Source organism: Lepisosteus oculatus, chromosome 11 (genome assembly GCF_040954835.1).
Source record: "Lepisosteus oculatus isolate fLepOcu1 chromosome 11, fLepOcu1.hap2, whole genome shotgun sequence".
Taxonomy (NCBI): Eukaryota; Metazoa; Chordata; class Actinopteri; order Semionotiformes; family Lepisosteidae; genus Lepisosteus; species Lepisosteus oculatus.
This window is the reverse complement of record NC_090706.1, coordinates 39141321-39166039: the sequence shown is the minus strand read 5'-3', so window position 1 is coordinate 39166039 and position 24719 is coordinate 39141321. Positions and strand designations below refer to the sequence as shown.

At 41.2% G+C, this 24719-nt stretch overlaps 1 protein-coding gene and 1 long non-coding RNA gene across 8 annotated transcripts in view; one reads left to right on the top strand and one right to left on the bottom strand.

Moving 5' to 3' along the window:
* Positions 1–10087: 10087 nt before the first annotated feature.
* On the bottom strand, positions 10088–12424 carry LOC107077721 (uncharacterized). The gene is made up of 2 exons (XR_011191199.1): positions 12342–12424; positions 10088–10564 (listed from the first exon to the last, which is right to left on the bottom strand). It is a non-coding gene; the product is annotated as an uncharacterized lncRNA (long non-coding RNA).
* htr4 (5-hydroxytryptamine receptor 4) overlaps positions 12179–24719 on the top strand; it is a 135806-nt gene continuing 123265 nt past the window's right edge. For 4 of the 7 annotated variants that reach the window (XM_015350023.2, XM_015350021.2, XM_015350024.2 and 1 more), the window contains exon 1: positions 12179–12935. In XM_015350023.2, coding sequence (XP_015205509.1) covers positions 12901–12935 — 35 coding nt within the window. In that variant the 5' untranslated portion in view covers positions 12179–12900. Of the gene's footprint in view, positions 12936–23299; positions 23409–24719 lie in introns of those variants that run through there. The other 3 variants (XM_015350020.2, XM_015350019.2, XM_015350022.2) reach the window with 3 other exon arrangements.

The window sequence follows — 24719 nt, the reverse complement described above, 5'->3', positions numbered from 1 at the left end:
GACTTCATTTTATTTGCACACCACGTGAATGTCTCTTTCCTACAGTACAGTATCACCAGTCATGAGGGCTGTAATACCCTGATCCTAAACATTTGCCAACACCAGATCAACCTTCATTGAGGGCAGATTGAGGATCAGAAATCACAACACTCTAAATGAGTAAGTGTAAAAATCATTGTTTGCCAAAGGGAAGATGTTTATTCATCAGGCACCATTAAAATAAGTACATTGTTATACCGAAAAGAAATAATGACAGCTTGAGTGCTTTGTATTTGTGTTATTTCTTAATTTCATTGCTGTTATTTTTGCAGTTACCCATATTGAAAATCTGCAGGTTGCTCTTTGTTAATTCACAAATCTCACTAATTTGCACTGACTCTGTGCAAAAGTCTGTAATGAGGATCAGCTGTTCTGAACATCTGATCAGGGGAATCATAGATTGACATTAAGGAAATAATCAACAACTTAATTCTGCTTCGTTTACAGGGTAATTTGTATCAATTTAGCGGTCACATGTAAGACCTGCCCTGTCTCAATGTGTCCAGCTGGTCTGGGGCGAGTTGCCAGCTCTTCTAGTCCTCAAGGGCAAGCTCTATAGATATACAATATCTGTATTCATAATATAAATTCAGAATTGACACATTGTTGGCACAAACAGCACTGATGAGGAAAACGTATACTGTATATATAAATAATTGTATTGTTCCAGTATGGGACCTCCGGGTCATAGTAACTTCCTTATATAAAAAAAGTAACTTCCTTATTTGGTCATAAGGTCCTCTGATGAAGATGAGGAAGACAAGGGGAGTAGTATTATGGGGTGTTGTCTAGGAGGGCTGAATGAGAATCAGTTATTGCACTGTGCAATTTATTAACCAGTTAGGGTTAGAGAGCTACAGCAGAGGTGGCCAATAGTTAGCCAGCCACCCTCACCTAAAAGTGTATTAACTGCCAGGTGGTTATTCCTATTTACTGAGATTCCTGTGGTTTGTGGAGCTCCTGCTGTGCATATAGACCTCACTGCTGGCTCTCCTGACTGCTGGTTTCCAATCCTAATAGAGTCAATACAAATGGCATCAAAAATACTTGCAGGTGGTGCATCCTCTTTGTAGGAGTTGTCGTGAAAACACCCTAGAGGCTGAAAATGGAGGACTGTGCAGTTGATTTCGTTTTGCCATGAACATTTGATCATTATTTGAATAATTTAGTCAGAAGCATGTCTGGAAATCCTTGCAAGAAGGGCTCTGTCAGTGCCCGTGCCATGTCATTGATATTAACAGAACTTTCACCAGTTCAAGTCCACTGAATGGATTCTGAAATCTGTGTAGCATTTTGCTTCCCCCCCGGCAGTGGACTGGATCGGCGCCCTTCGACTCTTCCCAGCAGCAGTTTCCTCTTCCTTCCAGAAGGGTTTTATAAGGAGGAACCCTCAGGCATTCGCTCTCTCTCCCCTCGTGACATGCTAGGGGGTTACCTCACAACTGTGACCTCTTCTTCCACCTTCCACCTGCCCCCACACGCTCTGTGTACCGGAAGGGGCAATAAACTCCTCCCTTGCTGCTGCAATCCACCTTCTGTTTGCTCATTCTCTCCCCCTCTTCCCTCCGAGCTGAATGTTTCTAGATAGCGTCAAGAAACTCAAACATCACAAATAATGTGTATTAAAGTGTGTTGATCTCTTAGGATTTTACAAGAATTTAATGTTATCTGCCGCAAAAACCTCCAGTCTCCTGCTGCACAGTAGCAAATAAATGGAAAAACCTGACACATATTATATCAAGCCTTATCCATCTACCAGTTACAAATTACAGTTTTCATAATACTTCAAACTAGATACTGCACACACTAATACACTGACAGTACGATTGATTTTACTTGTATAATGAAAGGGAATCGGAGCTTCAAAGGTGTTCTTCTCTGTTGTGAATTGGAATCTTATTAAATTAAAAATTTAAATGTATTTTTTTAAGTTTTTATAAAGAAAAACAGAAGAGCAATTCCTCAGATGGAAATGTATTCGCTTTAGAGGGCATTTTGTAAAACACTATTGTGTTGGCTTCAGTGCTTCCTGTAGCAAAAACTAAGCTGAATATATATAAAGTTCCTTTTCTGTCTTTTATAATTGACAGAATAAATTACCCAAATGCCACTGTAACAATTTTATTTGAAAGACAGTTGCAGTGAATATTGTCAACTTTGCTCACTTGATGCCACCAATTTCTTTGTTTGTGCATACAGATCTAAAAATTCGTATTCTATAAAAAAGACGCATCCACATCTTGGAATACAAAGCAGGTCTTCCACAGTTCATGGATACCTTAGAGGCTGTGGGAATGTTTCTCAGGTGTCTGAATGTTTAGGATGACACATCTTTGAAAAATGCACTGTGGTTTGTCATTATGTCATGGATAAACAGCTGCAATGTTATCTGACACCACAAGAATGCTGTATTACAGAACAGTACAAGAATAAATAATCCCTTCAGTTTTTCAAAAACCTATGTTTTCTACTTTCAGGTTCTAGTCTGTTTTGATATTCCACAGCCACACTAAAGAGGAACCAGAAGATTTTTTTTCTGTTATTTTTTTTTCTGTCCTCATCAGAAACAGGTTTTAAAGCCTTACTAACAGAGCACTGGCTTCAGTATAGTGACTTTAAAACCTTCCTCCCCTCTGAAAACAAAAAAACACAGTTCTGCTCATGTCCATTGAATGCAATTCAGTTTCTGAAGACAGGGCCTGACCCAGGTGGAAAATATCACCTCAGGGTGTGCGTGCTCTGAGGCACATAGACGTATTGCCATCATAAACAGTAGATAATCTCGGGAAGTGAAGAGAAACTGAAGGAAGTTACCCAAAATCCAGTCATGGAGATCAAGAACTCTTTCTCATGCTACCCTACCTCCTTAGCTACTCACTGACCGGCACGTTCTCTCAAAATCAGGCTCTTCAAGGTCAATTTTTCCTATTATTCTTACAGGGGTGTTTGCCAGCATATTAATATTTTAGCTGATTCTGCAGACACAACCTTATAAAGTCAGAGTGTTTGCAAAACAAATTTCACCAGAAAAAGTCTGAGAATTCCCCTTGGACAGCCTGACCTTGGTAAAAGAAGTTACGATCATTTGTGAAGTTGACCACCCTTACTGTCTTCGACAGGTGATTAGCAGGTGTTGGGTGGAAACAGGAAACCTACAGGATGGCTGGATTTTACATTTCAGGTTTGTCCAACTCACATCTGTATGTTGATGTTTGTTTGTTTTTTTGCTGGAGGATTCATCTTCTCGTAGTAATAATAACAATAATACTTGTGTGTATTTGTATTGCTCGTAATTGTTTTCTTCTTAATAGTAGCAGAAAGGTCCATACACATCTGTCATGAGGAGACACTGATGCCACACAGATCCAGGGTCCTGGGTTCGAATCCGCCCCCGGGTGTCTGTCTGTGTGGCCGTACGTTCTCCCCATGTTTGCCTGTGTGTTCTAGGGGCTCTCTCCGGTTTCCCCCCACTTCTCAAACACACGGTGGCTGCCGCACTCTGCCCCTTTCCTCCTAGCGGGGCAAAGAACCGGTGTCCCATGAAAGAGGAGCACAGTGCAGGTGCCAGTCCTGCTGTGTGCTTCCAGGACAGGTCCAGATGAGCTATGGCCCTCACCAGGATACGCATCTTCCGGACACTCGGTGGATATTACTGAAAAATTAGCACCTTTATGTTTTTTTCAACGCAGGGTGGAATCACATCCTAAAAATGACAGACATTTCCCGTGAACTAGGAATTGCTTGGGCTCTGTATGTGACATCGTATTGAAAATAATGTAATGTGTTGTTTCGTGGAGAAAAAACATCCTTAGTAATTTCTGAAGCCAGATCTGTAAAGCCGTTAACAATGCAATCAATAAAATCTCTAACATACAGCAAACCATGGACTCCTTGGCAAGAATCCCAAAAATTTCAAGATGAGCCTGCAATCAGAAACATTAATTGAGTCTGAAAACTGAATCTTTTGTAGCCCTGAAGAACAAAAGGATAAGAGCCACTTTATGAGAGCTGTGGCTCTGGACCAGTTGTAGTATGATTGATAATTGGTAAGGCTTTCTGAAGGCCCTCTTAGAATAGCTTGCTTTCATTCAAATATGATTATGTTTTTTATAATCCTAGGTGCATATTCATGACTGAGTAAGGGAAACCCCAGAATATCCTTATCTTCTTCCTTTTCAAGGGTATTCTGAGTGACAGGCACGGCAGTGTCCTTTACTGGCTTCAGTGAAGCAAAGGATGTCAGATGATAATCTGGTTTCTAATTTAATTGTGAGGTTGCTCACTATGGAGTACAGTACAAGGCATCAGATCTTCCCGATGCAGCAGTAAGACTGACTAACTGATTGACACTTATCAATTTCTTCTAAACAGTGGAGTCTGTGTTCCTCTTTTCTCCTCTATTCTCAGATGCAAGGACACTTCAGTTGCAGTTACTATAATGTATTAGTATAGTATACTAAACAGAAGGAAAGCCACAGACCAACACATACAGTGCATGTGCGGTATTTGTGGAGGAATCCTAAGGGTTATAATTTTCTCCTCTCTGGCACTGATGTGGGAGGAGTGGGAGTGTGAATTCACAGGGACAAGGAACAGGTGGCTCTGTTCCACTTCTCTCCTGTTGCAGAATCAGTGGGAACATGGTGCAATTCCAAGCCATTAAGTCTCGGAGCGTGTGTGTATGTTAAATACGACAGCGATTCTCCCAGACGGAAGAAAACTGAGGAGAGAAAGGCTTCAGCACACCTGTGCTGTATACATGTATGTTTATATTTTCACTGGAGCAAAAGTCACATCCAAGACCAATTCTGTCAGCCTTGCAAAACATTCAGCCTGTCTCATTCTCAGCTGTTCCAGTTGTCCTCCTTTGTTTGCTTAACTAGCCTCTACCTTCCAATTGACACATTGTTGGAGGTTTCCGAAACAGTTCCCTGGGACTGTATGCGTTCCGCGGTGCAGTGTGAGCACGGATTGTTGAGTTTGACAGGTGCTCTGGCAAACAGGACTGCCAGCATGTGCTCGAGGCATTCTCTCTTCCTCTGCGTGTGCGAGAGGACCCGACACGTCCGACCAGGGAGGTCACATCCACAAGACATTTAAACTCCTGTGGAAATGACCAATAACCCTTCTGCCCTCCATTAACTTCTTTAAAACAGCTACTCTCTGGGAATGGACTTGTAAGATTACTTGTTATCTATTTTAATCAGGTGATTACTAGGTGGTATCTATAAATCAAGTGGGACCCTCAAAGACTGGAGTTCTGTATTACTGACTGGCAAGATACAATATTTGCTAATCATTTAAGGATTAATTGTTTCTTACTTGACTGGTCTGCCTCTTTTCACAGGCTGTGCCATAACAGCACCTCCTGTAAAGAGTAAAGCTGGAAGCACAAGCAAACAAACAGTTGTAGCTGTAAATGTCTTGCTACATTAATTGAGCATTGTTCGTTGCCTGGTGACAACAGTAGCAGTCAAACTAAGGAGGTTGTCAGGTCACCACTGATGACTGTTACAGGTAAACTTCATTGCAACGCCTCAGTCATGTGCTGGGGGGATTGTGTACGTGATATGTTAGTGTTTGACATTAGTTCGCTTTGCTGTGGAAAAGACGGCCCTGGCTGAAGGACTCACTTGCAAGGAATGAACCAAGGAGGCAGCTGCAAAGGTGAAGATGGGGTGTAGAAAAGTATAGCGGGAAACAAGCTCAGCAGACGAGATATTTATACAGTACGCAAGAGAGAGGAAATGTGAGATTGAGATTACAATTTGACCTTCTCCCGAACTTCTGTATAACAGCTCAGTTACAGTATTCATAAACTTCACAGCAGCCGAAGGGTTTTATGTTTTGGAGTACTGTAAAACAAAGTGATATCAACTGCTCCTTCCCCAGTGCTCATTGTGTCACCTCCCTTCGTCAAGCCTATTGTCACCCTTGCGTTTCCTTGGCTAGTGTGTGCTGGGGGATGGGGGTGGGGGGTGGGTGCCTGCTCATGACAGATATGTATCACACATGTGTGATACAGTATTAAAGCACCTTTCTGCTGTTATTAAGAAGAAAACCATTAAGAGCAATAAAAATACGCACATGTAAACTCACTTGCCCATGTCTGGCCATCCCAGCTAGGTCATCATATACAACTGTCTTGAAGGTTTCTCATATATATTTATATAAAATTAAATATTCTGACTAGCTACTCAGCATAAGTAGTCAGCCAGGTAAAAATAAATGCCTAACCATCAGAGAAGAAGCAAAATAAGTGCAGGTTTAATAAGGGAAACCAAACCAAAAAGAGCCAACAGAAATACAGCAGGACAGGACAAAACTCAGCCAACACAACCTGTTAGGCCAGGTTATATACTATAAACCCCACCTCCTGGTCCTCTTGATGGACAGGTGAGCCTCCTTTTAAAGGGCTGGTTGAAAAGCTCTGTAACCTGACACAGGATGGTGGAACAGATCTATGCAAGACAGCATTGCAAATCACAACAGGTGACACGCAACACAATACAGCTATACCCGTAAGACAGAAATAACACAGCAATAGATATTTATGAAAACTACATACTGTACAAATCTCCTATGACAGACCACAAAGGTTATGCGATGAGTGCCTAGCACAGCCCTTCATCACAAACATATATTTCTTGCATGTGCAGAAAGAAATGTCCATTGAGAGATTTAAAGTGTTTTCATGCTTTGCAGTATTTACTAGCAATAATGCAAATTTTTATATCTGCCCATGAGAAAGTATAGTGTAGGCAGAAACCTTGTGGTGGCTCTCGGGTTCTCAATGAGAAAAAGAAATAAGTCCAAAGAGCTTTGGTCTCTAGTGATTCAAGTTCACAATTAAACAAGCTTTGTGAGCCATTATTACAGATGGGACACTAATGAACAGCCAAACCATCACTCTCTCTGAAATATGGCAAGCAATCTTGTTCAGACTATTAAAATAAGTGATTGGCCAGAGTGCATCTTTTTTGATAATAACTGATAGTAGAAACACTTAAGCTTAAACCCACCATACAGTATTATCATCTAGTTTCTGTTTCAGTTACACAGAAAATCATGAAGTGCACACCCTGTGCCAGCTGACCTAGTTAGGCATTAGTAATGAGAGTGGGATATTGGTAGGTGCACGCTTGGTGAAGAGTAGTTATTGACCTTTCACCCTGCAGAATTGAGGGGAGGGAACTTTCAGATCACAGGCACTCAATAGCACATTTACACTCAAGTGAGCTGGCATGCAAAGTAATGCGCAGTGTGGGCACACACTTTTCCCATGTCATGGTCATCTTAAAATACAAAGGTGCAGTGTTTGTGTGTAAATATACAGTGTTTGGACTGCCTGTAACTTGTGCGTTATTAACCTGAACGTATAAAATCAAGCTGCTACATGTCCCTAGAATATGTCTGGGTAGGCAAAATTCAAATTGTTCTTTTTTACAGATGGTTTTTGCTGTGCTGCACTTGCACTTCATTTGAAATAGTAATATAAAATGTGACACATAGCCCAAAACCTGGAAATGCATTTGGACTTTTCAGATAGGAATTGTGGATCTGCATACAAAGTGCAATATTTTAGTCCTTCATCCAACTGTGTCTTGAGAAGAAGCTGATCCTCCAGAATATCCCAGAAGACAAAAGCAACACACACTTGTAAGAAACATCTGATTGTTTTTTTTCTGTAGAATATGAATACATTTTTTTATGTGCAAAGCTCATTATATGATGCAACCTATAGTTTTTTCATACTGTAAGTTGTTTGTTTATATCAGTAATCTAAGCTCGGTGCAGTTCAGATACAATGTATACAAATTATACAATAAGTTCATATATAAGCATTTGTAAAACATATTCAGAGTGCAGGTACTGTACCAAGAATACACAGATGAAATGTCGGTATAACTTCTCAGCACATTGAAAGAATGGATGAATCTAAGCTTTTAATATGATCAAACAAACAGAACTCACATTTACTTGGTGATGGTGAAGATGGATTGCTGCCTCGCAGCTCTGTGGTCCTGGGTTCGAAATTAGACCGGGGGGCCTTCTGTGTGGCCTTTGCATTGTCATTTCAGTCCCTGTGATGGTCAGTGTGCCTATAGGTTCCACCCAGAGTGTGTGCTCCCTTTAACATGCTGTCTGATGGGTTAGGTGCTGGCTCATTCTGATTGTGCATTGGGCACAGCAAGTGAAACGTATAGATGACTGAAGCATTTTATTATTTCCATTTTCGTTAACTGTTTTGTCCATCACAGCACGCGTATCTTTGGACTTTCACAGTTACTTTCCAAAGAAGGGCCTGAATGTCAGGAGTTATAAATGCACTATAACTCTTAGTGCTGTTGGTTAGTAATTCCTAACCTGTTATCTCACAGTCTCAGACAAATTGCTTTGCTCAGTAATCACAGATACCTAAAAAACCCTAAGAAAGGTTACAAAGGAGAAGAGGCCATTTGGCCTATCTGTCCTGTTTGGTAGTCAGCAGCTTATTGATCCAATGATCTTATCCAGCCATTTCTTGAAGGAGGCCGGGGAATCGACTTTATTCGCATGGCTGGGTAACTTGTCCCTTACGCCTCTGGGCACAGAAGGGCCTCCTGTTCTTGGTTTGAAACAGTACTGACAAAAAGGAACTGGGCTTAAAAAATGGGGGGCACTGTAAACTGTTTTAATGTGATAAGTGTTACTGTATAACAAAATAAAGACGCCATTCTGGGAACTATACAAAAAGAAAACAAAATTGAAAAAAAATAAGCAATGCCCATTGCTCTCTCTTGCTATTTCTGCCTCCTGGGAGTAACAATGAGACAGGGACGATTTATTAAAAGTCATAATTATACATGTACAAAACAGTACAACACCAATTAAAACAACACACAGCTTGACAATCACCTGTTCTGGAAATACACAGCAATGTAAAACAGGAGGGGAGGGCTGTTCTGTGATTGATCAGCACAATGTGCACACTTTTATTTCTTCATAAACACTTACGAAGAGAAATACTATGTGCTCTTTTTACTGTATTGTTGCCCCTTAAAAAAGCAAAATAGAATAAAAAATACCTGTCAAAATAGCCAGTAAGCTCTAAAATACAGTATACACTTCTCTATCACATTTTGTGTCACTGCAAATGTGCCAGCCATGTTCTTTTTTTATGTCCTCATATTTTTTTTTTCATTAGGAATTAAGTGTAATGCAACTTGCGTTTAGTAGAGGGGTGTGTCTTCAAGGCACCTGTCTCCCTGCTGCTACCTGCCACTGGTACTGTACTTACCGACAGCCCCACTAGATGATTTGGAGAAATTGGAAAATCCGTCAGAAGCTGAATTAAGCCAGGATCCCATGGAGAGTCTCCCTGCTCTTACGAAGGGAGTCAGGCAATCTTAAATGGCCGTCCAAAAGATGGCATCTCCAACAGCACCCCAGACTGGGGTAAGCGGTCCGAGTCGAGTCCAGAAAGAAGCGTGTCACCTACTGGTCTGCCAGCACCACCTAATTGCATTAAAATCCTATCAAGATATGTGTGATAAAAAAAATACACTGCATGCACACACTTAATTGTGATGCGTGAAGATCCAATGCATTTTATCAAAGCAGCTATCTGCTCCTTTGCAGGCCTTTAAAATAAAGGCTCTGAACCCAGGATTGTTTGCACGCCTCGGTCCTCAGGAATCCAGCATGTGTGTTCAACAACAAAGTCAAAGGAGCCTGCATTCTTCACTGAGCTTCAGGTATGTGCGTTGAGGCCACATTCATTGTGGTGTCATGAATGATGTGCTTGCTTCTTTAATGTCTTCTGCATTACACGTGGAAAGGATGTACTTTCCCTGACGAAATGGAAGAGATCATTCTGAAATCTGAATGCCCTCTCCGCTATTTAATGGGAAGGAGCTGTTAGGTTTTTTTTTCCAGTTTTTTCAGTGGTTGACTGTGATGCTCCCATGGAAACAGCTCAGAGTAATGAAACCTCAAAATCAAGCGCATCACAGATAAACAAAAACTACAGCAGTGACAAAAGTAAATACGCTGCACACAATCATGCACTGATATTTTTCTCTCCTCCAGTTTATTTGGCAAACAAAGAAACCTTGGAAGGTAATAAAGCTTGCATGATAGTTTATCGACAGTACTTCTGCCTGAATTGCAAGTATTATACCACAGTGATGTTAAAGATTGTTAAAGTACTGAACAATTGACAAAACAACAATCCTCTCAAAAATATGGGACACCAGATACACCATGCAGTATTGTGTGACAGCCTTGCTGTCCATCTCACAAGCATCCCCAAAAGCTGTCAGTCCCCTGGTCAGCTCTCAGTCATCTCCCAGCCCTGAGCCACGTACCAACAGGCAGAGAAGTCCAAGACACAGAGACGCCAGGAAGACAGCATGGGCAACTTGTCTGGCCAGTGACATCATAGTAACACTCATCTTAACTCCCATGAGATGTGTTACAAGTCTGATCAAATGATATTAGGTAACAATGCAATGACAACAGAGGAGGTCAAGTTGAATCTGCCCTGCAAAGTAGAAAGAAGTAACACAACGTTTCAGCTGATGAGCCTACTTGAGGTGTCAGGTCTTCTTCTTCAGCCAGCTCCAGGTTAGGAATCGCTGCAGTGTGAGACAGACCAACACCAATGTCATGTTGGGAAATTAAGCAGTGGTGGGGCAGTCATGTGGAGAAGAGTATCCAATGAGCTCCATCCAAAATACAGGCCATGCTACAGCACCCTGTGTCATCGGCCAGGGGACATGGATGTTCCTCATGTCCTTCTAACATTGCTGGAGTTGGATCACGCTTGTTTTACAACAAAGCAAGGATGAGTTTCTAAGACAGAAATCAACATCCCAGCTGGCAGTAGTGACATGACAGGGCCTTTCATTGACGTATTCACTGTCCCAGTGTCTACAGCATATCAAGAGATGACTGATGGCACTGTGAAGCCCAGAGCTCAGCCATGACATCTACTGGCACTCCCTTTCGACTTCTGCTTCTGAGCTCAGCTGGGCAATGCAGTGCTGCTCAATGCTCACAGTCTTTTAGTGCATCGCCCTTTCATCCTTCCACATGACTGCAGTATCTGTGGGATGTTACACCTGCTGTTTTCATGACGTTAGTGCACAAAGTGATGTCTCTGTATATTTGGTAAGACCCTTACCAAACAACCAGCTGAACTGCTTTTCACAGCATGGGTTCAATACTCGATGCATTTGGAAGTGTGTCTTTATGTAGATTTTCATTTTGACCATAAATGTAGTTATTGCTTTCCTAAAGCATACCAACTCACCCAATTAGGAAATGTTTGAGGTAGTCAAATGTCTGTTAAAAACAACCAAAAAACAATAAACTACTTCACTGGTTTACTTTGATGACATTCTCTGATGGTTTTGGTTTGAAAGCCAGTGCTTTCAAACACCAGCCTCAGAAGCCAGGCGTGCAAATAAATAAACATCGCGTACTGTATCATCATTTTAACATTTGTGTTCCTCCAGAAAACATACAAGAACTCAAGTATAAACGGTTCTGCGACCACCAAGAAAGTGAAAGAAATACGGCTAATCAACAGTTTAATATAATGTTTTTAAATTATTTATGTTCATGTCATTTCGGTTCCGACAGATTTGAAATACGTGTTGCACATTTAATTATTATATACAGTAGCTAGTTATCTAACACTGAAGATATTATAAAGAATATCACTTATAATATCATACAGTTTAGTTTTGTAAACATTCCCATTATAATGTATTTATATACAATTGCTGTTACTATTTTAGACTTTCGTATAAAACATTTTCCAGGTAAAAGTGCTGATTTAAACGAGATGATTTTCTGATCTTTGCTTCCAGAAAGGAAACTGCTCCACCTCCTCACGTTTGCCTTGTACAGAAATGTGAATTTGTAAAACACGGACCAGGAAGTTCTAGAAACATTTAACTGCCTCAAAGTTCGGTGTGACAGAGCGCAGAGATCGGGAGAGCGAATGTTTCATTTGGAAAAAAAAACGTGCAAAAAATATCTTAACATCTGTCAAGGGTCCTGTTTTTGACGTTATTCGATGAAATGCTGCTGTCCGTCCAAAAAAAAAAACTTACAAGCAATACAGAAACACATTAGCCGATTTGCAGGCATGGCCATTAACTGCAGTAAGTGCTTCAACCGAGACTTAATTCACCGAAGCAGTGGAACGCGGTGTTTAATAATTGAGTTTGCGTCAGTCACCTTCTGATAGCCAGTCTGCTCTGTGACAGATCGCATTTTGGTGAACCGCGTTTCTGACGTCGCACCTGTACCTGATAAATACCTCCGTGCAGTAAAGGCATGAGCCCGCTGAAGGTACGTCTCACAGCAGAGCACTGGTGCCTGGGAAACGGGACGCCAGGTGTTGAGATCAGCACAGAACTGAAGAGCAGTCACATCCATGCTGCTTAGTTCTTGCTCTGCAGACGCGATGCCTTTCCGTCTCGGGAAAAGCGGACGCGGAAAGATGTTAGTGGAGCAGAAGTGTGGAGCTCTCCTACAGCCCGAGTCTACAGGCGGGGCAGCTCGTCCGCACTGAGGTTGGCGCTGGGAGACAGGAGGAGGAGACTCCTACTCTAGGTAGCCGAAAGCCCGTCTTACTCAAATCACAGATAACCTTACTTACTGTACACTGGGTCTCTCCTTTTACCTTCCCAGCCGCTTGTGAAACTCCCGGACAGAAAGAAACAAACAAACTGCCCCCGTCCGCTAAGCTTGACACACAGGATATTTTTGGAAGAGGGCAGAGCGATCTTTCAATCCGGCTTCACGCCCAGTGTGCTCTCTCCAAGAAGATGTGATTTCTGCTATGAGGATTTCTAGAGTCATAACATGGTATTGAGACCTAAGGTCTTCGCTTCAAAATGGTAAGAACTGTTTATGTTATATTTCATTTGTGATACGTCTTAAGTTTAGGGCAGCTACATGCGTTTATTGTTTAACCCAGCGACGCTTTGAAGCAACTCTAGTCTTACTTTTAGGAGTGTGTTAATCTAAGAAATTAATAAAGGACTCTTCGAGCGGCGTGCCGCAAGTTAGCGATCGCGATTCTTGTAAAGGTATTCAAAACATTGCTGCGAAAAGGTATTTAAATCGACACAAAACGGCGCAGTTTCAGGTTTGCTGACGAAAATGACAGTGGTTTGCTGACGTTGCCCTGCCAAGGGGCAGTTTATAGGAATCGAGTATTTAGTAGTGTCGTGAAAACGTGAAGAGTGGGCATCGAGGTGCGTTTTGCGCGTCCTCATCGCATCTCGTCTCGTGTCTTTGGACCCGACCGAGAGAAGGGAGCCCCATTTACCTTAGCAGAACTTTCACACGGATGTGCGCAGATTTCATCAGGTTTACTTCGTGTCGAATGTGTCAGAGGATTTTAATTCATGAAAAGCTTCAGTCGACTTTTGTCTGATACTAGCGAAGAAACGAACGCCCCTCTATTCAGTCAAGCATCGCAAATTGTATTGTTACCGCAGCGTGTCAGCAGCAATCAGATACAGTACAGTAGCGGCAGTTGTAACAGTGACTAGGCTAATAGGTTTGCACACCTGTACAATAGCAAACGTGCAAGTAAACTTAATATGTTCCGCGATGAGGGGACTGGGGGGGGATTCCCCTCTTCGGACTTTTAAGTTTGGGGGGTGGGGGGAGGATTATTGTAAGGGGAGAGCGGAGTTGTTTTTTCTATAGCGTTTATAAAGGTGAAACTGACTCATATCTTAATAGCCATCCCGACAGTTAAATGCAAATAGCCGGGTTTTTTATTCTAAGATGTCATGTTGGAATGTCCAGAACGGAACATACCTTTGTGCATGTTCATGTGTCAGCCGTGAAGATATCGTCGTGGGTTACGGCTCTACTGTATCTTGAATTATATTTTTCTTAATGTGGGCTCCCCTTTCTAAGATTTAGAAATCAGCCTGCGCGTTGGGAGGCAACACGGAAACTTGTTTTTGACACGATCAGTTTATTTTAATACAGAAACGCATCGAGGTCGGTGTTCCGAAGGATGTCGGTAGTTTGAGGAGTCTGAGCACAGTTTTCAGAAACATACTGTGTGCTGTTTAAAACCAATAAGGAAATAGACGACTGGATCAGCACTGGCCCCTGAAGGGGCATTGTTGTGAAATACTGTATATGCGTGGTGTTTTTATGGATTTACATTTGTACACTTGCACCTCAAGAGTGATAAATGATTCATTTTGTACAACGATAACGCCGCAAGTCCGAAATATTTTTTTTATTAACTATCTTTAACTGGCTTTGTATGAAAAATATTTTTCAACAAATGTAACGATTTTATAGGTTTCTTAAGTGTCTGTGCTTTTTAGCAGGCACGTGTTTTTTGTGTGCAAGTCTCATGAAAAATAATTTACAGTAGGTTTAATGGAGCGCAGTGATAGCAGATCTCTTTCTACCTTGGTGACGGTACTTTGTACCAATCAGAAGAAAAAAAATAATTAAAGGAGACTTTATGTTAGTTACTCCTTACTTGTAGGTTATACTGAAGTGTGTATCTCTAGGAGAATAGAGAAAGTAAGAGATGTGTCTTTTAAAGTAAAAACTTTGATTAAGTCATCCTAATGGCTCCTAGGATATACTCTTGTCAGCAACTGTCATGGCTACATGTGTGCATTTTACTGGGCAGAGGACTCTGAACAGGTGTGTGGAGAAAAAAATACCTTTTTATCTGCTTTGCTGTTCAACAGAGGAAAGAATTATTTGAAAGGTGTACAGTCAGTAGGTTTGAAAAACTGTAGATAGACCTATGACACTGCACTTCCATATACTGTAGTCGGAAAAGGTGATATTAAGGTATAGGGGAAAAGGCAAAGGATCTACCTTGAAGGTTCAATTCAGTGTGGCTGAATAATACATTCGGTGTTTGATTCTAATTCAGCAGGGCTGCACTCTTTCTCTTCCCCAGAGAGGACACCCCTGCTGATGAAAATAAAAGTACATCTAATTAATTGACAGAAAACCCTTTGATGTTCAAGTAGTCTGCCTTCCAGCCTCCTTTGCTCATGTAGAAACTGATGTTCACTGTCCTTCCTGTTTTGCCTTCAGTAATCTGGGTAGTTCAGTGGTATGTGTCAAGGCGTCAGAAATAAAGTAGGTTTTAAGACAGGTTTAAGTGGACAACAGGTATTTACAACTTTCAGCCTGTTAAATACAAAATAGAGGGGTATAACGTTTTCCTGAAATGCCAATAGATACTGTACTTTTTTTGTCACACATTAAGTCTGGATGTGGTTGATAGTAACAGTATTACTTGCTGATGCATGCATAGCATGTCATAGGTTCTCATTTTTCAATTCTTTTTCGAGCAGTGGATGAATTCTGCCAGGAGGTGACCAAGTCTTGTGTGTCAGAGCCACTGCTCTTTATAAAGTCAATCTCATGTCAGAACCCTCTGCAAAGTCTTCAGAGATACACCGGGCTGGTGCTGAGATTTCCAGTACTTTGTGTAAAGCACTGTAGCTTCTTTGGATTGCAACAGTTGGTTATGACTGCAACAAAAAAGCTGGAATGCTTATTGAACCACTTTGGTCTTGAAGTAGCGCCTGTGACTAATGACGTCCCAAATGTAGATCTTTGCTCTTCTGTGCTCCTTCATTTTACTTACAGACCTCTGGGGACCCATTTCTGCTGAAAATTAAACCAGGATCCTGTTGTCTTTTTCTCTGAGACACTGGCAGCACATCCAGCAAGCGGCTTCCTTTGTTTTTCAGGTGTATAACATCATAAGCCATCGCAGATGTTTTTCATTGCTAGATCATTATTCCCCCGATAAAGCAATTCATTTTGCACGTCATGGGGTTTTTGCTGTTGATAATAAAATCAATTGCACTGAGTGAACGAGGAATTCAGCACGAGCTGAACGTCGGACTTGTTTACCCTTTAGATTTCTGTGCTAAGCATGGGCTCATTACAAAGTTGATAACTTTGTCCTGATGCCCACTCCCTTGAGTTCAGCCTTACAGAAGTGCAACAGCCTGGTGTTATGGCACAGCTGGAAATGAGGGCTATGTGAGGATTATGCACAAGGCCTGTAATGACTAATGGGTGTCTTCAGTCACTTTAAGGCCCTGTCTTGGTTGCATCAGCAGCAAAGAGCAGGTACAAAGTATACAGTATGTTTTTATATATTATACGTTATATAGTATATGTTATGATCAGATTTTTCAAAAAGGTTCTGCAAACCCATTAAAATGTAACAGAATTCAATACATGCACATGCATTTGTAAAAGCAGGATATGAGTGTTCTGCTCCTCCAAAAACCAAACCATTTGTCTGTTCAAGTCTTAACTCTCAACCTTTCTCTTTGATTAGAGCAAATTCGTTTTTATAAGAAATGTTCAGGCCTATGTGTTCAGTAACAGGCTTCTTTAATTCCCTATTTTAAAGTTAGATTTTTAATTAAGATTTGTGCCTTCATGGGGATAACCTGTTCCAGAGGAAACAAGTATTGTCACTTACTGTGCAGTGTATACTAATTTATATTGTATATGCAGTGCCCTAATTAATCTAATTTAATTGTTTCAAATTTAGACTTTATTTTTAATGTATTTCTTTACTGTTTCACCCAGTGTTTGTGTAGAATCAACACTAATTTAACAGGTTCCCACTTCTCTAGAAAGGCTGGATGGCTGCTTTTGGAATGGACCTTGTTAAAGCCCAGGAGGAACATCACCTGCGCTTTAGGAGGAGGAGACAGGTGACGAGCAGAGGTCGTGCTCCTGTGATCCTGCTGTCTCTTCAGCTTCGCCGTAGTCCAGGGCAACACGTTGTCAGGCTCAGGGTCAGGGTCTGGAAACTGGGTGTTGTTTCCTGCCCTTCTCACTTATTAATCTGCAGCATTTATAGGCTCAAGTCTGCGCCTTTAATAAATGCCACTTGGGCAGATGAATGAATGTTCAGTAGACGTAGGACAGGTGTCATTGGCAAGTTAGTGCTAATGAGTCTAATGGAGTGTGTAAATGACACTTGGTGAGTAATCTTATTTCAGATACAGGGTACCAATGCCTCTATCTGCAAACGAGTGTTAGAGAAGCTCTTCCTTTGTTCCATTGCTTTTTTATCTACATCTTCTCTGTTTGTGGCTGCAAGTCTCTGCATTTAATGAAAGCGAATTGCATTTGTAAAGCGGCTTACATCCCCGAGAATGTCACACATAGAAAAGGGGACCCCCTTCATCCACCTGGGTGATGTGCAGCAGCTGTTCTGCACCAGCAACCACCAGTGCACAGTGGATCTGGCGGAGGAGTGCTGAACCCTTTCAGTTAAGGGGGAAACTGAGGCAGGCCAGCTTGTGCAAGCCCATAGATTAATATAGAAAAGACACTAGGTTTAAAACCCCCCACTCTTGAATAATTAAGACAATCCTCCAGCTTTCTTATCCTGTGATGAAAAGATAGAAACCAATTTAAATGTCAGGTAGTGTGTCTATTCTGGTTTGTTTTGGGCTTGAAAGCTGTATGTTGTTCCGTAGCTTAATTAACTTCTAATTGCTTGATTTTCTGGATTGTAAAAGGTTTAAAAGTAGCACTTTGCTGAGAGCAAGATGATGGGAATGACTTCGCTTTACAGTAGTCTGTCTGGCTTGTGGGATTGCTGTGGTCTGTAACTTCGTTTTTGGTTTCTCCTTCCCTTCCTTATTTAGTTGTACTAGACTAAGACATAAAATTTATAACTGCGATGATAATATTACCTGATAAAGCAATCAGCAGCACAAGGTAATAACATGCCATCCTGGGAGCAAATCCTACTCAAAGTGCGCACTGTGTTCCGGTAAACCTGTTTTTATTTCTGCTCTTAGCACACTTAAAAGACTGTTATTTACAGAGCTACATCTTTAAAGAGTGCCTGGATGAAGATGAGGCACCCTCTCACACTTAATACTGTATGACAGGGATGATATTTTAGCAGTATAATTAGCTGGTGTTTTTAAAACAAGCTTGCACAATTTGATTTGTATTTATGCTTGTCATAGGCAAAAATAAAACCTACAAGAAGGTTATTAGTGTGGCACACTAGAGGAATGTTGTAAAACACACCAATGCCAAGCAGACATCTCAGGTGAGTCCTCTTGGGTGTCTTCTTTTGCAATGGTTTGTCTGTTAAAGGCTAGTTTTATTGCTTAAGGTACAATTGATATACTTTGATAGGAGCTGTTAAGGTTTTAAATTATTTCTCTAGCTTGGTTAACTGCAGATTGTTCAGTCCAGCGCACAACGACTTTTCCTTTCTCAACCAATGCAAAATTATGACATCCAACTTGTGCAGATAATGACTCGATCACCATGATTATCAGAGGGTGACTTAGAATGTCTGGAGGCTATTTCTGCCTTTCATTTTGTAAGCCCACTTTCTGTAGAATCTTCTCAAGAAAATTAAATATACAGTGCCTTGCGAAAGTATTCGGCCCCCTTGAACTTTTCAACCTTTTGCCACATTTCAGGCTTCAAACATAAAGATATACATTTTTTATTTTATGTGAAGAATCACCAACAAGTGGGACACAATTGTGAAGTGGAACGAAATCTATTGGATTTTTGAAACTTTTTTAACTAATAAAAAAATGAAAAGTGGGGCGTGCAAAATTATTCGGCCCCTTTACTTTCAGTGCAGCAAACTCACTCCAGAAGTTCAGCGAGGATCTCTGAATGATCCAATGTTGTCCTAAATGACTGATGGTGATAAATAGAATCCACCTGTGTGTAATCAAGTCTCTGTATAAATGCACCTGCTCTGTGATAGTCTCAAGGTTCTGTTGAAAGCGCAGAGAGCATAATGAAGACCAAGGAACACACCAGGCAGGTCCGTAATACTGTTGTGGAGAAGTTTAAAGCCGGATTTGGATACAAAAAGATTTCCCAAGCTTCAAACATCCCAAGGAGCACTGTGCAAGCGATCATCTTGAAATGGAAGGAGTATCAGACCACTGCAAATCTACCAAGACCTGGCCGTCCCTCTAAACTTTCAGCTCAGACAAGGAGAAGACTGATCAGAGATGCAGCCAAGAGGCCCATGATCACTCTGGATGAACTGCAGAGAACTACAGCTGAGGTGGGAGAGTCTGTCCATAGGACAACAATCAGTCTTACACTGCACAAATCTGGCCTTTATGGAAGAGTGGCAAGAAGAAAGCCATTTCTCAAAGATATCCATAAAAAGTCTCGTCTAAAGTTTGCCACAAGCCACCTGGGAGACACCCCAAACATGTGGAAGAAGGTGCTCTGGTCAGATGAAACCAAAATCAAACTTTTTGGCCACAATGCAAAACGATATGTTTGGCGTAAAACCAACACAGCTCATCACCCTCAACACACCATCCCCACTGTCAAACATGGTGGTGGCAGCATCATGGTTTGAGCCTGCTTTTCTTCAGCAGGGACAGGGAAGATGGTTAAAATTGAGGGGAAGATGGATGCAGCCAAATACAGGACCATTCTGGATGAAAACCTGTTGGAGTCTGCAAAAGACCTGAAACTGGGACGGAGATTTATCTTCCAACAAGACAATGATCCCAAACATACAGCAAAATCTACAAAGGAATGGTTCACAAATAAACATATCCAGGTGTTTGAATGGCCAAGTCAAAGTCCAGACCTGAATCCAATCGAGAATCTGTGGAAAGAGCTGAAAACTGCTGTTCACAAACGCTCTCCATCCAACCTCACTGAGCTCGAGCTGTTTTGCAAGGAAGAATGGGCAAGAATTTCAGTCTCTCGATGTGCAAAACTGATAGAGACATACCCCAAGCGACTTGCAGCTGTAATCGCAGCAAAAGGTGGCTCTACAAAGTATTAACGCAAGGGGGCCAAATAATTTTGCACGCCCCACTTTTCATTTTTTTATTAGTTAAAAAAGTTTCAAAAATCCAATAGATTTCGTTCCACTTCACAATTGTGTCCCACTTGTTGGTGATTCTTCACATAAAATAAAAAATGTATATCTTTATGTTTGAAGCCTGAAATGTGGCAAAAGGTTGAAAAGTTCAAGGGGGCCGAATACTTTCGCAAGGCACTGTAAGGTCTGCCGATAAACCTTCCTCCTCTTTCTGATTTCCAGTTAGCAAATGCAGTATATTTTTCATTGAAGCAGCTGGACATTATTAATTCTTATTTTTAAACTCACATTTCCGTGATATGCTTATGTACTATACTGTACAGTACGTATATTTTAGTGCAGACAAAGCCCTTTACAATTGAGAACCAAAAATGACGTTCTGACTCAAATTTCAGAGTGGGTCAGTTTTTTTGCAAGTACTATAGTATTTTTTAAGCAGTCAAAGCCGCTGTAAAATGTGGCAATTATGACTGCATCTCTCACAAGAACTCAATCTACTGATCTGAAAATATCCTTCTGGTTTTTACATACACAATATGTCCCCTTACAATCTTCTCTGTTCCAAAAAGGTCCAGTTTCTTCAGCCTGTTGCTGTAGGACATTCTCTTAAGTTTGGTTGTTCTTCTTTGGACAGATACCAGAGCAGCAATATCTTTTCTACAATGTGGTGACCAAAACTGTACAAACCATTCTAAATTCTAAGAGGTCTTACTAGTGCATGATATCCCATCAACAACACAACATCCCTTGGTCTATATTCTACACTTTCACCTATCTATCCTAACATTTATTTTATCTAGAAGATGCAAGTAAAAATGCCTACCGTAAGTTTTTTACCTGATGTCATCACTCTTATCGACCTTTCTGACCGTATTTCATGGGCTTCTTCCAACCTCTTCAAACATACCATCCAATGTGAATCAGACATCAGACTCCACCCAGTCATTCTGTAAAACAGCACAAGTAAACATCATGCCTTCATGTCTGAGTCTCAGGGGCATGTCTGAGAAACTTTCCAAGAAATTGCTGTTTTTATTTTCACATATCAGCGATGGACTCCCATTGCATTGTAGGCAATTTGTTTTTTGTCTCATGTGTATGAGAATGTAGTTTGTGAGACTTGAAGTGGAGGAAATGTCCTTGCAGTTGCAGGCTTTTTTTAAGGCAAGCTTACAGTGGGAATCTATCAATTATATAGGGTGTCTTCCTGAGTCAAAAGAAGACAGATTCTGTTATTCTGTTTTTTCTGACCTCCTCTGTGCTCATCGTTCTGTAAAAGGTTTGAAATTACTGCTTTTGTCCATGGAAAGATGAGTGCTTTGGCTCTTCACCTACAGTACAGCCTGTGAGCCACGCAGGTCATGTTGATTTTCTTGCAGTGTCGGACATCACTCTCTTTGACAATACTGTAGTTTTCCAGAGATGCTATCGCCTGTTGCTATGCTGAACAGTTTATCCAGTTGCACCTTGAGGAATAGCCCAGGCCTGTGCTCTGTTGTCAGGAAGAGTCTCAGTACCTTCCCCACTTGTCATCCTGTGAGAGGAGACTGCGAGTCGACACCTCTCAGTTCACGTTTTCTGTTGTGGAGCAGCTGTCAGTATGCTCCTCCATATGCTGTCCACATCCAGGTGTTTAAAGCTTTCTTTCCTGCTTTCCACAGCTGGCAGAAAAAATAGCTTTTAATTTGCAGTGACAGTTATCATGAAGAATTCTTTTTACTCATTAATATTGTTTTTTTATTAACACAATGAATCATACTGCATCACGACATCTAAATCTTGCTGCAAAGAATTTAAAAATGTATACTGTTATTATTTAAAGTTCATAATGACTAATCAGAAACAGACTAATTATTCAAAGCATATCTTGCAATTTAAAATCTCCTAGAAATCCTCTAACCCAGACTTCGTCGCTGCGTAAAAACTGTGATTGCAAGCTAACATCTTTTGATTACGGCGTTACAGAAACGTCATAACCTCTCCATGCGCTATGTGGGTAGTTCTGACTGCTTCTCATTATTGGAGAATTAACCCTTTCTTCGTGTTGCTGTTACAGCAGAAGGAAACCATCTCTTCTCAGGAGGGCAAGAAAGGTGGTTTTCTTTTCCCCTCTGCCCTGAACTAACTAATTGTTCTCTTATGCACTCTTTTGGAAATGTTGAAGCCTTTCTTTGTTCTTAAGAAGCTGGTATTTTAAAAAGACCCATAAAAACTGCTGGAGAGTTGTTCGTGAGGACTGGAGTTTGGCGCCCCTGTTCAATAATGTTGCTGCAGAGCCCTATTGGGTATGTTTACAATTTGCACCAAAGAAATTTGTGCTGAACCACAGATTTTGCAAGGAATGAGGGCAGAAATAAGGGCAAATATAATCCTAGAATACTATTTATAAACATCTGAATTCACACATACTGTATATTTAGACATATACAGTACATGTATGTGAATGTACTAAATATGCACTGATAACATCGAAAAGGTTATTAAGCTTTAATTTATTTACACAATACTTGTTAAAAGAACCATTAAAATAACCATCTTAATTTCATTCAGAATGAAAATTTAAATGTAAAGAAATATAGTTTTGTTTTATTTTCACTAGATGAAAATAAACATTCCACCTCAACAGAAGACATAACATTTTAGATCAAAAGTCTCCAAAAGCTGGATCATTATATAAAGAATGACTGACCAGGTTACGGGTATTGAAGCATATGCTGTAAGTGTGTATTATGGTATGAGCGTGGAAGATAAAGAGAAACTGAAAGCAGAATTAGGCCAGAGGGCTCTTTTGCAGTTGATATCCCTTTACTATGGGCCCTCAGAAACACAACACATTAACACGTGCTTCAGATATTGTGATCGAGGTGCTAACCAACTGTTAGGCACTAACCATTCATAATTTTGCCTCTTTGATTAAAGGGGTTGAAAAATAGCTGAAGAAATTTCATCCCACGTTTGTATATTTAAGGAACATGGGGCACAAAGTGTTTTATTGGCTTTGGCACTGAATGGAATTGTCATCACATATTAATGTTACAACAAAGTAAGAACAATAAATCTTAAAGCACTGGTGCAGGGGGCTCAGAATAAGAAGGATTGGACTAAATAATCATTTGACGGACTTGAAAGATGGAAGCCGTGGATGGGACACAAACCAGCGGGTCTTAGGGTTCCAAAGTCTGGAACTGGGGGCCCCCATGCATAAATCCGAAAGCCGTAGTTTTCAATGGGGTCTCTGGAGACTGTCCAGGCCACCCCCTGAAGATCTCGCTTGAAACCCATTCCACATTCTTGGTTAAACCAACACCACCACTGCCTGTCATTCACCGCAATGTTCTCCCCGTGTCTGTTGACTTGCAGAACCGCTTTCAAATATTTTCTCCTTGCTGACTGCTTTCTCACAAGTATGCCTTTGTGAGGCCGTGACAGATGAAGCCCTACGGACATGTGAGACTGGGCCTTTCTGATCAAGTAGATGGGACCTTGACAGGTGTGTGTTTATATACTGTACCTCGTACTGGATAGCGTTCGCTCGTGTAACAAGATTCCCTGACTGAGTAAAATGTTGATTTGGGATGGCTTGCACTTTTTTCCGCAAGTAAGTCGTGTAAACAGCAGGATAAAATAGCTGCTTCCAGTTGCAAAGTCTTGAGCATTGGTTACATTTTAGGTTGCTTTAGGCCTTAAAGGGGAAAAGAGCACAGAGCACTGTGGCAGCATTTGATGCAGCAATAAGGCTATCTTTAGTCTAAGCTCAGTTGTGTAAACTTAACGATTCTGTCCTAGCAACTTATCACCTCCTCCGAGTGCTGGATTGCAGAGATATACATCTAATAAGAAGGTCTGGAAATGTTACAGCTTCCCTTCCGAGGCCAGATCGATTTGTCGTCTGTTTTCTAAACATAAACTAAATCCCTTCGAAGACACCGGAGACCTGGGCTGGATCGGGGCCTTTACAAATGGCAGGAGTTGCAGGAGGGGCGCGAGTTGTTATCTGTTTTCCATTTAACATTTCATTCCCTCCCTTAATTAGCTTTTGAGTTTTTTGCAAGTCTTGATTTTCCTGGAGATGGCTGATGCAGAGGCAGGGGCCGCACTCGCTTGGGGAAGAGCCCACTTCCAAAGCAAATGCCTCCGTCTCTGCCAGCTTCTCTGGAACCCGAAAGGGTCCCTTTCAATCTTTGCTGACTGGCCCCGTTTTTCATTACCAACAGATGTAAATGAGCACTCCATGAAAATTAGTTGACAATTATTTGATTACACGCATACCAACATCAGCTTTAATTTTTGTGTTGCTGGGATAACCTGATCTGAAGTTATAGTTTTGATTGGAAACAAATATTCCCTGTACTGTAAACTCCAGCATATTAGGCTTGGCAGGAAGTGGCTGGATGGAGTCGAGTTAGTCCACTTTAGGAGGCTAGCTCATCATCTATCAAAAGCTCCTCAGCTCTTTAATGCACAGACGAATGGTTTGTATAAGCTCTTGGACTGGAGGTAAAGAGTCAGAATTCCTTGGCCTTGTGACACCGAAGGTTTCAGATATAATACTCAGACGGCAGAGTCTATGAAAACCAGACAGCAAACTGCGAACTGTTTACTCTCCAGCACGGCAAGTGAGAAATCATTAGAGTTTATGCTGGCACAGGATAGCGAGCACTTTATTACCAGGGTATGTGATGCCCTCCTGTGCTGCTGCGGATTTTTTTTTTGCGGGGGTGGGGTGGAGGAGGCAGTTTCTGAACTAAAATAAAGGTTTGACCAGATTTAAATCTTTCCACACTTCACGCAGAAAAGCAGA